Source organism: Thermobia domestica, chromosome 11 (assembly GCF_964235325.1).
Source record: "Thermobia domestica chromosome 11, izTheDome1.hap1.1, whole genome shotgun sequence".
Taxonomy (NCBI): domain Eukaryota; kingdom Metazoa; phylum Arthropoda; class Insecta; order Zygentoma; family Lepismatidae; genus Thermobia; species Thermobia domestica.
The window spans coordinates 72890636-72903902 of NC_137464.1; the positions used below are offsets into that span (position 1 = coordinate 72890636).

The 13267-nt window shown below is 36.8% G+C and overlaps 1 protein-coding gene across 1 annotated transcript in view; it reads right to left on the bottom strand.

Moving 5' to 3' along the window:
- Positions 1-561: 561 nt before the first annotated feature.
- Positions 562-13267, bottom strand: part of LOC145664171 (uncharacterized) — a 51126-nt gene continuing 38420 nt past the window's right edge. Inside the window, exons 4-5 of the mRNA XM_081730581.1 lie at positions 12389-12526; positions 562-4310 (exon numbers count right to left, since the gene is read on the bottom strand). Of these exons, the coding sequence (XP_081586707.1) occupies positions 4185-4310; positions 12389-12526 (264 nt within the window). The 3' untranslated portion in view covers positions 562-4184. The remainder of the gene's footprint in view (positions 4311-12388; positions 12527-13267) is intronic.

Genomic DNA, 13267 nt, shown 5'->3' on the forward strand with positions numbered 1-13267 from the left:
GATAATAAACGTAGTCCTTTTAACACGCACGATACATGTTTAGGTAATATTCATGAACGTCTTTAGGATCTATAAAGGTCTTTAAAGCTAGCTTTGATGTTGGGATTTGTCGTCCTAATGTAGGTACTATTACATTCACATCAACTTCATAAGCACAGGAATGAGTGCCGTGATTACATTGATGGTTTTTACAGTATTGAAAGGTTTAAACTTTTGAGAAATTGAATTTTTCTAAATTTTTTACAATCTATTTGACAACCTTATGAATAGCAGAATGGCAACAGCATCTTTTCTGTGTTATACTTTATTTCATGTTTTCAGTTTTAATACAATATATAGCTTTCCTCGTATATTAATCCGCTTTCTTTACGTAAATTGTAATATGATTGATTATTTTTTATATTGTCTTCTCAACTTTACAGTGATACGCTATAATGAAGACAATACAAACGTTAGATTTTGTAAGGTATGATGAATGTACTGATATCAAATACCTGTTAAGAGAAAATGGTAAAAAAAAATTTCCACAATTACATGCGATGCTTTACAAAAACTAATAGCGAGCAGAAACATATAAAAATTTATTCTTATACAAATAACAAAACAAACACAATAAAATATACAAAACAGCTTTATGTCCTTGTTAAGCTAATTATACTTACTAAGCTAATTTGAATTGTACTGCTACTTATCAATACACAGTAACCATATAAAACTTGTGGTAATAGAAAAATACATATTTTTTTTTTTTACTTTTTATCCCCCCCCCCCGCAATTACCTAGTACATCATAGGCACACATTTTTCTAAAGCATAAAAAAATATATCGATTTGTAAGTCTAATGCTAGGTATACTCATTCACAAAACCTTCAGTTTAACAAGCTCCCCCTTACATATATATATATATATATATATATATATACACGCACATACCAACAGTTTCAGTTTATATATAATAATGTTTTATACCCTTTGTAAATTATCCACGTTAAATACACAAAACATGACGACAGTTATTCACTAAATATGAAAACAAATCATTATCATCTTTGGTGTACGTATTTAACAATTAGTCGCCGATTTACGTTCGACGTGACTTACAACTGGCTGTAATGGTTAGGTTAGAGGGTTATTATTATCAACGACCTAAAGAGAAATAGCATAATAACATACATATACCACTAATGTAGAAAATAATGAACATCTATGAAGTTAGAAACAATGTAAGTTAAAGGCTAATAGTCACCACAAGAAACAAACTACATCACTAGGAAGTACTTTCGAAGAACATCGTCTTCATTGTCAGCCTAGGCACACTTCGAAAAGGATTTAAAACATAGGAAAGAAATTATGGATAGGTAAAAATGCTTAAAAAGAATTTTAAAAATATGCGAAGTAAAAATCTTTTTGTCACTGGAAATAGACATATGTTTATAGTAATTCACTTCTGTAGCATGCTAATAGTAATGTTAATAGCAGTTTACTGTTTTTTTTTTCTTTTTTTTCCTCTCATTACCTTCCACACGGCGAAAATGAATAGCAAAAACACTGCTCCAAATGGTATTTATGTCACCTTTATCTGAATTGAGTACCAGTTTCTCCTTATGAATGTAATAAGCTTCTTTAATTTTCCGTTCAGTTGCTGTTTTTTGCTTTTTCGATCAAACATGAATTAGCAATGTTGTGGTTATTTTCTTTGAGATGTGATGCCAATCCAGATAACTGTTATAAGCTACGAGATTTGCACGTGTGAATGTGCTCAGCGATTCTGGTACAAATATTCCTTTTTGTTTGACCTATATGAAGAAAATAAAGATAGTAAACAACAGTGACAAGTGAATTACTATTAACATATGTCTATTTCTAGTGACAAGAAGATTTTTACTTTCCATATTTTTAAAAGTCTTTTTAAGCATTTTTACCTATCCATAATTTCTTTCCTATGGTTTAAATCGTTTTCGAAGTGTGCCTAAGCTGACAATGAAGACGATGTTCTTCGAAAGTACTTGCTAGTGATGTGGTTTGTTTCTTGCGGTGACTATTAGCCTTTTATTTACATTATTTCTAATTATTATCACCGCTCGCAATAGAGTGATAATCTATGAAGTTATTCATAGTAAGGATTTGTAAATTTGGTTACGAATTCTGATCCAGTGTTAACTGTAGCCTAAATCGTCGGCCGACTGAAGACCAAATCAATTTAATGACCGGGGCAGTTGTAACCGAAGTCAGTTGTACGTCGACGACAAACTAAATACACTTGTGTGAACAACCATAATTTTTGGCCTTGTCTAATGGGACTTTTCAGTATCACGAAAGGAAGGAAAATATCTAAAACATACAAATTACAGGAAACTAACTTACCTCCTGATAAATTACAGAATACAGAGATTTAAATGGGAATACATGCAGTTAATATTATTAGCTATTGGATATAAGATAACAAATTTGTAAGAATATGTTATCAATATGAGCAAATGAGGTAACCTGAAACGTGTAAAGAATCAACCATTGATTGCTGTTTAATTTATGGCAAGTTTTCCAGCTGTGTGTACCAAACATAAGCTACATCCTAATTTACTTTGTACAATAAATGAACTGTTGTGAACCTTATAACTCTGTTGTCGATCTGTAAATAATGTGTATAACGCGAACATAGATTGAATTCGGATGTGGCTATATCAAGCTGCCATCTTAAAATATACAGCTACCAAGTTACAACACAAGTATGTGTTGTATCGTTTGTTAACGATAAGGCACAATATTGCAATTTAACAAACTAATCTCACGAAATTCTATGAAACAAAGTACTTAAAAATTCTGAATTCTTTCCAGTGCAAAGTCATGAAGTGAAAACTCAACATCTGATATTTGTTAATGTTATTTTGTTAAATTCCTCAGGTACCGTACACAAATATATAGTGTGCTTTTATAATTTATTGAAGTATTTTGCTCCTCCTATCTTTCGTAAAATACAGACTTATTTACATTTGTACTTTATGTCACCCCTATTAATATAGATTTTGTAAGCATTATTTACGACATTCATAAGAACTAAATGAAAATTCTCAATGTATACTAAAAGAATGATCTGGTCAGCATCAATTTTGTTGAAATTAACACTTTTCGTAAAAGAAACTGAAATATAGTAGATACAAAGTTAAAATTACTTCTGACTTCTTATGAAACAATCTTAAAGAAAAAGATTACAATAATATTAGCTAAACAAATAATAATAATAATAATAATAATAATAATAATAATAATAATAATAATAATAATAATACCGTAAGTACTTCTTCATTTAGTTGCTTTATAAGAATAATATTGTAATTTACACGGGACAAGGACCATATACACTATATAACATAGCGAAACATGTCTTGATTTCTATTAACCACATTTCAGTCTCTTTTTGTGTACTATTTAGTTTCTCTTATTCACATACACTTAACTAAAAACTACTACGTTTGGTTGAACATAACATGAATGCAGAAAAGTAAAGCAAATAAGCAAAATATACTTAACTGAAAAAAATGAAGAAAACTGAACAAAAACTGAACATTTTAACCAGTTTTCCTTTATTTGTGTGCATTAAAAATTAAATGAACAATTGAACATTAATATTTAAATACTAACTTGTTGTCACAGACTACCCTTAGAAGACAGTCATGAATATGGCAAATGCATCAAAAAGTACATAATAAATTGTAAATAATTACATCATTTTATTGTTAATTTGTTTTATGTGGCTGAAAAACTATACTACTCTGAAAGTTGGTCTCTGCTTACTGATACTACCTTGCACTTGATACTAAAAATATCTTCACAGTCTTCTTCAATCTTCCCTATTCTTGGAAATTTAGTAAAGTTCGATGTCACAAAATATATATATATAGAATGGTCCGTTTGACTTCTTAGTCATAACATACAATACACGCAGTATAACACAAAGCTCAACATGTTTACTATCAGAAAGTTCTAGTGAGTGGCACTCCAGTTATAACTTATATCATGTTCAGAGTTCTTGATAATGCATTTATTTACACATAGTTTAATTTCTTCACTATGACAGCAACAAATTTGTTATTTAAAAATACAATGAACTCCTCAAACTACATTTTTTTAAAAATAGAATATCTTTATGTAAGTAAATGCAGAAACGCAGCGACCAAAATCAAGAGTTAGTCAAATGGTACTGACAAAGCCTCAGTTCTTCTTAAAGTTTCGTCATAAGATACGTTATTTACATCCATGTACACAAATGTTGTCAACTCAGGTAGGAGTACTCTCATGTAATAGCCCGAGTTCTGTAAAATAATAATAATAAAAAACAGCAAGTAAGTAAATTAAAATAAATGTACATTTGAACAACTGACTGTTTATTTGGAAGTTTATTATTCTTAATGCAAACCAACGAACGGAGACTACAAGAATTTTAAGACCATTACATTTGTACACAAGAAAAAAGTTGATTCAGCTCTTGAAAGACCACACGTAACGACAAGAATAGCAGTAGTCTTATGATCAGTATTAGAGGGTCAAATCCAGTTACTTCACTAAGATTTTAAACAACCCAAGTTGCTAAATTTATCTGATAAGCTCTTTTATGTTGCGTATAAAAGTACTGTAAATAATTATTTCAATGAATAAAACTGTACTTAATGCATATAATTGAAAATTTCATTGTTTTCACAATGTTTTACGGGGAACTGATCCGAATGATCCAATTTCTTCGAACGTCTGGACCCGCTAAATATGTAGTTGGGAACATCCACTATCTGTTATCTGGACTACAAAGAACGTGGTAGTAATGCAGAGACCGCCACGCCTTTTGTAACACATTTTTGAATAGACAATTTCCTCTTTCTTATGTCAAACCTCTGTTTTTCTGGTTTTTGTAAACCTTTCTGTTTTGATTTTCTGGTTGTTTAGAAACCTACGAGAGATGATTTTGGGAGAGAAATATATCTTTAAGTTTTACATTCCACAGTTATGCCGGCTAGACTAAAGGAGACGGTGATAAGAGATGAATGAAATGGAAGGATCACCAACTTTGCAGAGGATTGTCCTAAGGACCGTAGAGCGAATGCTGCAAAAATGACGACAGATCTTAATCAGCACTCGAAACAGCCTGTCGCGACAATCAACGTCCGACGCGAGTAAGAATAAGAGTAAGATATTTTCTGGGTGCGTCAATGGTGAGGTATTTTTGCACCCATACATGACTTAAAAAGGAAAACAACCCGAAGACAAAGTCTACAAAAATAAACCTAGAAATAAGTTTATTAAAACACAAGAAAAAACATCCGCACACGAACTAAAATTAAATCGCATGCAAAACCTGAAGCTCTTGTAAAAACGGCAGCAGTCCACAGATAAAACGAGTGTCATCGCCAAGGAGCAAGTGTAGTGTTGTCGATGCCAAGCCAGAGCGGGGCAGTCGACAAGAATATGACGAATAGATAAAAGTCTCCACAAAAAATACATTCTGGAACTGCATCTCCATGTAAAAAATACGCATACGTCAAATGACTGTGTCCAATACGCAGTCGCGTTAAAACTATTTCTTCTCGACGAGACTGTCGCGAACTAGAGATCCAGACTCCTAACCGTGGTTTAATGGCATGTAATTTGTTGGTATCTGCACGATCCCATTCCAACTGCCATTGCTGGAGAAAACGAGATGTGAACACCGGGTAAAGATCACTGCAAGGAAAAGGTGTCACGCGTGCAACACCATGAAGAGCTGCATCTTTTGTCACAGAATCAGCCTGCTCATTACCGAGAATGTCTACATGGCTAGGAATCCAACAAAAGTGGACAACTGAGGCGCTACCAAGTAGGGAATGGAATTTTAACAAAATATGTTGAATTAAAGGATGCTTAGTGTAAACACTACTAAGGCTGGTAATTGCACTCTTGGAGTCAGACAGGATCAGAATACGGGCAATGTTATGGGGCATAGCACAGTCCAAGGCTTCAAGAATAGCAAGCAGCTCAGCACTAAAGGTGGATGCAAACGAAGGGAGTCGGGAACCATAGCGAGTAGGGCCCAAAAACAAATCCACAGCCAACAGTCTTCTCGTTTCGAGCCATCTGTATGAAAGTGTGGGAAGTCAGCATAGTGTTGTAACAGAGAGCGAAACTCCTGCTGATAGTGGTGATCAGTCGTGGTAGACTTATTAGAACACGCCAACTGAAATGAGATGTGAGGGCAATGGAGCTCCTTGGGTGGAACAGGAAGAAAACTAAATGGATAAAAATCTGGTAGAGCAAGAGCTAATTCATCTGAAAGTTCTAATGCACGAATCCCAAAATGTCGGCTGACACGAGGTCGTGCCGCCTAACGACGATAGCGATCATCCGCTTCAAGAACAAAAGAAGACGGGTGACTAGGTCAGGTATGCCTAACAACCGCGATCAGGTTGCAATTTTCAATGGAATATCCACATACGCGATGGTTTGGTAGACAGCATAACTGATTTCACAGTCAGAGGTCATGCCGTATTTCGATTTCACCGAATGCCTTTCTTGAATGACTTCATTCGCGAAACTGCACGTAGCGGTAAGAACAGACTTTTCTTTTGCTGCATAAGGAGTTTAGTAAAGGCTTCAGCATTTTCTTCGACTTCGCTACTACAACCTGGCAATAAAGAAATCAAAATATTACTATCCTACATAACAGATAAAGTCAATGCAATATATTAGAATTTCCCAGTTTGAGCTTCCCAAATTAAGTCTTCGGACTCGTGATTACTCAATTTGTGAATCCTCATGAATTTGGTTTTAAAATTTGAGTTAAAAGATGCTGTCAGTGCACCGATTTAGCATGTGTGAGATGCTCCTGGTGCAAGTTCTTTTTTTTTTTTTACCTAAAACACATTGTTATTGAAAACTTCGACGACTTTTGGCAACTTTTGTGATGATTATGTATCCTTTCATTTTAAATATGTATATGTTTGTTTGCTCTCGCTATATACAGTATCAAAAACCTACAGACAAAATTAAAACATTCATCTAACACATACATAATCACATAGAACACACTACATATGGATCACAAAGCACCTTCTCTTCGCGGTGTGTGATCTGAGTAACGCTAACGGAGCTACAATTCTATAAATTTCGTTCCATAATGTGCAACTACTGGTTTTCAAAGAGAACTATTTTATTCTATCGCCACTTTTTAGACGCCTTTGTTCTTCACTGATTGCAGTTGACATTCTGTAATATAGACTGAATTTTTGAGAAACTGTAGAAAGATCGAAGACAGAAATTCTGACATGTACGAAAGTGATTCAATAAATAACGCACTTCTTTTCACGCGATATTATATTGATCTGGAATGTGAAAAGTAGAGAGAATATGGTAGTTGGCAGTTTTAGGATCAGTTATATCTCTAGCGACAAAAGCATGAACTGTTGAGCGTGTTTACAGTCGTCTACCTGTGAAGAGCAGAGGTGTATTTTTTTTGGAGCGGGGGGGGGGGGGAGAAGACAAAACGTAAGTGAAATTCTCAAGGAAATAGGAATGGTATGCGTGTATAGGGAAGACTGTATGGACAATAGCAGAAAAGCCAGGTGGTGAAAATTCTTTGAAGGCTGAATGAATGTTGTGGATCTGTCACGTGCAAGCGTCCAGTATCATCATGAAGTGAACAGAATATAATTAATGGTCATGACCGGCGAATCCATCTTCGAACATTGTTGAACATGTCAACACTTCGTGCGGAACAGTGTTTGCTGTACTGCGCGACGAACTGAAATTTCGTAAAGTGAGTTCTCGGTGGGTGGTAAAGAATTTACAGACGATTATAAAGAACGCTGAATGACGATATGCCCAGATCACTTGGCGCAGTATGCTAGAGAAAAACATGCTTTTCTGGAAGGCATCGTTACAAGTGACGAGTCCTGGGTATACCATTACATACCTCAAACGAAACTGGCTTCCACGGACGATAGAGGTGATTCAATCTCCGAAAAAAAGTGCTACTAAAATGCACGGGGTTCTACTAGTGGATTTTCTATGCTGTATTATAAGAAACACTATTGGTAAATTTGCATCTTGCGCTTCGTGGCAAAAGCTCTAACATTAATGCTGAAAACATCAAACTCCTTCATGACAACGCACACCTTCATCTTACTGCTTTTGTTCGTTGCGTGGAAGGTGCTCGAGTACGCGCCGTATCGTCCTGATCTGGCACCTTCAAATCATTATCTTTTTTCGCTCGATGAACAAATTCTTGCCGGTCACTGCTCTAATTAATGTAACGAAGTCAAATCGGTTGTGCGCAGATGGCTACAATTCCAAAAGACGGACTTCTATTAACAGGGTATTCTGAAACTTAAGCCACGATGGAAGAAATGTGTTAAGAGACTTGACCGCTATGTTGTAAAGTAACTTTAGTATAAGCCTTTACTTTGAATATATTCTTGATGTGGTACCTATTACACTTTCTTCTACATGAATTATTGTGCGTTATTTATTGGAGTAAACTGAATGACAGTTGTGAGTCCTATCAAATGCGCTAAATCAAATGACCCATTTTAACCATATTCTTAAAAAACCCTGTAAGTACAGGTTTCACTGTATATCGATGTATGGCCAACAACACCCAAACTCCAAAATATTGAGGTACGATCTTCAGTTCCCTATTATCATTGCTAGTAATGAGATTGGGGAGTAAACAGCAGGATTACTAAACGACCTCTTTTACCCAGACACATTTCCTTTTTCTTCCTAGGCAATGCGTCTGGGCGACTTTTTATAATACAGTAGTGTGTCCGGATCTTTAAAGAATAAAAAAAGTTATTTATTACACGTATCTCCTAAATGAGCTTGGGAAAGTGCCCAACATAAACAGCGTGTGTTTAAACGACTAGTGGTCTTGTTGTATTTTGAGTTTGCTACTGCTGATTAAGGTCATATGACTTCGCTTGTTTTATCTTTCAGTTCTGCATTGTTCGCATTGAGTTCAGTGTTGCCATGCTAAAGGATAAATACCATGGTTTATGAGGGATTATATAATGAACCATTACCCTTGAAGACTGTTGACGTTTTCTTAACCTTCTTCAAAAGGCAAATAAATCTGTAGTCTTAATATGTGTCAAGATATTTGATGTTTACGTAAATCCTTCCTTTAAGCGTTTTGTTTCAAATACTACACTTGAAATGATGTGTCTTTTATTTTATTTTATTTATTTATTTTTTGGAAGGCGGAAGGGGGGGGGTCATGAAATTTGGTAACTTTGGTGACGGAAAACGTCAGGTTTGAAGAAGATATCCTCTTGTCACCCAGATATAATTTGCTGTTAATGAAATTCAGAACTGAAAATGCAGAAGAACGTGAAGAACTTGCAAGTTATACAGGGTGGTCGTGCATGAATGTCGGAAAATTCGTGAGATGAATCTACAGGTAAAAACAAGCAAAAAATGTCATATGAACATTGGGTGAATGCGGCTTCGTTTGGACGCTAGAGGCGTCTGAAATGTCACCTTCCGAGGCGGCAATTTGCAATATCTCAAGAACGGAGAGAAATACGAATGTCGGGTCAAAACATATCAAAGGAAACTCCATCCGAAAAATCCAATTATGCATAAGTGGTGGCGAAACAGTGGCGGCGCTAGAGGGGGCACAAAGAAAGTGAATGAAACATGGAGAAAAGTGAACAATTTACACTGAAAAATTGTAGGAGGGGATGTTACTTGGAATATGCAACAACAAATGTTAATGAACAAAGGCAACAACGGCTAGTCTGTAGGGACTTTATGAGAGGCGGATTGTAGGAATACAGTATCTTTGTAATGGTGAGAAATAGGAATGTCGGGTCAAAAGGTATCAAAGGAAATGCCATCCGAAGAATCCAATTATGTATAAGTGATGGCGAAACAGTGGCGGCGCCAGGGGAAGCATAAAGAAAGTGAATGAAATGCGGAGAAAGGTGAACAATTTACACTGACAAACTGTAGAAGCGGATGTTATATGGAACATGCAGCAACAAATGTTAATGAACAAAGGCAACAATGGCTACGCTGTAGGGACACTATGAGAGGTGGAATGTTGAAATACAGTGTTATTTTAACGGAGAGAAATAGAAATGTCGGGTGAAAAGATATCAAAGGAAATCCCATCCGAAGAATCCAATTATGCACACGTACTGCGGAACAGTGGCGGCGCATGGGAGCTGCAAAGAAACTGTTAAACACTCTTAGTGATGAAACGTGCAGATCGTAAAAAACACTATGGAAGATGAGACACAGTGTACTGTAAAAACAAGAGGTATTGTACTTACCATGGTCAACATAATGCCATTCTATAGCAGCTGTTCAATATGTCCTCCTTGTTCTTCGAGACAGACAGATACAGGATGGCGTAAGGATTCTCTGACTGGTGCCAATATCGCTGGCGTTTGCCGTAATGTGGCAAATGCAGCACATACACGCTGGCGAAAATCTTCAACATCATGCAGGGGCCGTGTATACACGAGACTCTTCACGTAACCCCACAGGAAAAAATCTAGGGGATTCAGGTCGGGTGAACGTGGGGGCCATGCTTGTCTTCCACCACGACCTATCCACCTGCGTGGAAATGTTTTGTTCAGATATGCACGAATGGTGTGACATGAGTGGGCAGGGGCGCCATCATGCATAAACCACATACACTGTCGTGTCCTCAGTGGCACATCTTCAAGCAGAATAGGTAGGTTCTGAGTCAGAAACTGGAGATACGATATTGCGTTCAATCGCTGTGGTAAGAAATGTGGTCCCACAACGTTGTCGCCAATAATACCAGCCCACACATGCAATTGGAAACGCTGTTGATGCTTCGTCTCTACAATTGCATGCGGGTTGTTGAGTGCCCATCGATGGTCATTGTGGAAATTTGTGATGCCATCCCGTGTGAATAATGCCTCATCCGAGAAAAACACTTGTGTTAGAAAGGCTGGTGATACACGGCAGCGGCGGTATAACCAACGACAGAAACGTCGTCGGGTTTCATAGTCACCATCGTATAACGCATGCGTTCGTTGTACGTGGTATGGTCTGAGATTATTACTATGCAAGATGCTTACCACGACTTGATGCGAAACGTGTTCCTGCCTTGCTATTCGTCGGGTACTAATACTCGGGTTCCGGGTCACATGTCGGAGTACCCTCTCTTCCAGGGGGGTGTTCGAACGCGTCGTCGTCTCGGAATGTCTGTGTTGGGAAGGAATGACCCAGTGTCCCGCAATCGCTGATGAATACGAATAAACATTCCCGGTGCTGGAATTTGTCGATCTGGGTAGCGTTCCGCATATAACCTACGTGCTTCTTCTGCATTACCTTCCGCTAAGCCGTACATCAAATGCATATCTGCCATTTCGGCGTTAGTGTATACTACTCTATTCATTGTGGTGCATTACACATAGCGCTTGTCAACATCAACACTGTTTCACACGACACAAAGTAAATCACATTCACATACACATGGATTACTGCCCTGCCTGTAGAGTGTAGCACTAAAACGGTTGTGCTGTTACTGTCATTGCCCCATTCAGTACGAATGAACTGTGCGCTGTTTTCTGCACCTTCTATGCGAACGCTCTCGTTACCCACGCTTTCACTACTCCTATAACTAACTCTACTACGCGACGCTCTGCACGCCCCCTTGTTCCACCTACTGTAGCTATGCGCCCTCTGTATTCGGACATGTATCATACAGTACACCTAGAGTTGTATTCCTTGTTTCCTGATTGCTTTCAAATAGTTGTGTTTTCACCAATTTCAACTTTTCTCCATGTTTCATTCACTTTCTTTGTGCTTCCCCTGGCGCCGCCACTGTTTCGCCATCACTTATACATAATTGGATTCTTCGGATGGCATTTCCTTTGATACCTTTTGACTCGACATTCCTATTTCTCACCATTACAAAGATACTGTATTCCTACAATCCGCCTTCCATAAAGTCCCTACAGACTAGCCGTTGTTGCCTTTGTTCATTAACATTTGTTGTTGCATATTCCAAGTAACATCCCCTCCTACAATTTTTCAGTGTAAATTGTTCACTTTTCTCCATGTTTCATTCACTTTCTTTGTGCCCCCTCTAGCGCCGCCACTGTTTCGCCACCACTTATGCATAATTGGATTCTTCGGATGGGGTTTCCTTTGATATGTTTTGACCCGACATTCGTATTTCTCTCTGTTCTTGAGATATTGCAAATTGCCGCCTCGGAAGGTGACATTTCAGACGCCTCTAGCGTCCAAATGAAGCCGCATTCACCCAATGTTCATATGACATTTTTTGCTTGTTTTTACCTGTAGATTCATCTCACGAATTTTCCGACATTCATGCACGACCACCCTGTATATAAGCATTACGTACATATTAAAACAACCTACTTACCCCAACGATACCAAGATTTTCCTTACGAAATGTTTTTGAAAGTAGCTGGAGAAGATACATGAGTTGATCCGTGGTATAAGCATTAGTACTAGCGCAGTATGTCATACTGAACAGAACTTGCCTCTTCGCATGGAATTCCTGAAAAACAATCCGACAGTTCGTTACTGATTTTCTTTTAAATACATGAAAAAGTTTAAAGACAGTTTTAACAACCCTCATCAGCAGTAAGGCTACGAAAATGGGATTGAATCTGGGAATCTCCAATCAAAGACGAGAATTCTAATAATGTAGTCATGACAAAAGTGATATAGCAAACTGTTTCACTAGACAAGCTGCACACCCCACGTCATTTGATTCTTAAATACACACCACGCTTTCCTTTTACACCCTGTAATGGTATTTTCAGGATCAATTAGAAACCTCATCAGGGTGTTTTGGAAAGGAGTAAGATTAAAAATTGGTCAAAATGATTTGGATAAATTGATTGAATCAATATTATGCAATATGATTTGTGAAAAACTCGTAACAGAGGCCATGTAGAGTAACAGGGCATGTGAAGTAGTTTGTTCTGTAAAATGCCCCATCTTTCAATTGTATGTACAAAACAATTTTAAAATTCTGTAATAAAGGTTTAAAAGTGCTTTTATTTTATCTATACCCAAACAAACCAACTAGTACTTTAAAACAATACAACCAAATGAACAATATAAACACAAAAATCTGATATATTATGAAAATAATATTTAGAACATATATAGGCGGTATTGACTGAAGTCTACGTTATACATGAATGAGGTGCCGTCACGTAGTTACAGCTTTTAATAAATACTATTATTCACAGTATGTCGGAAAAATAACGGCAACTTTTTAAATAAATAA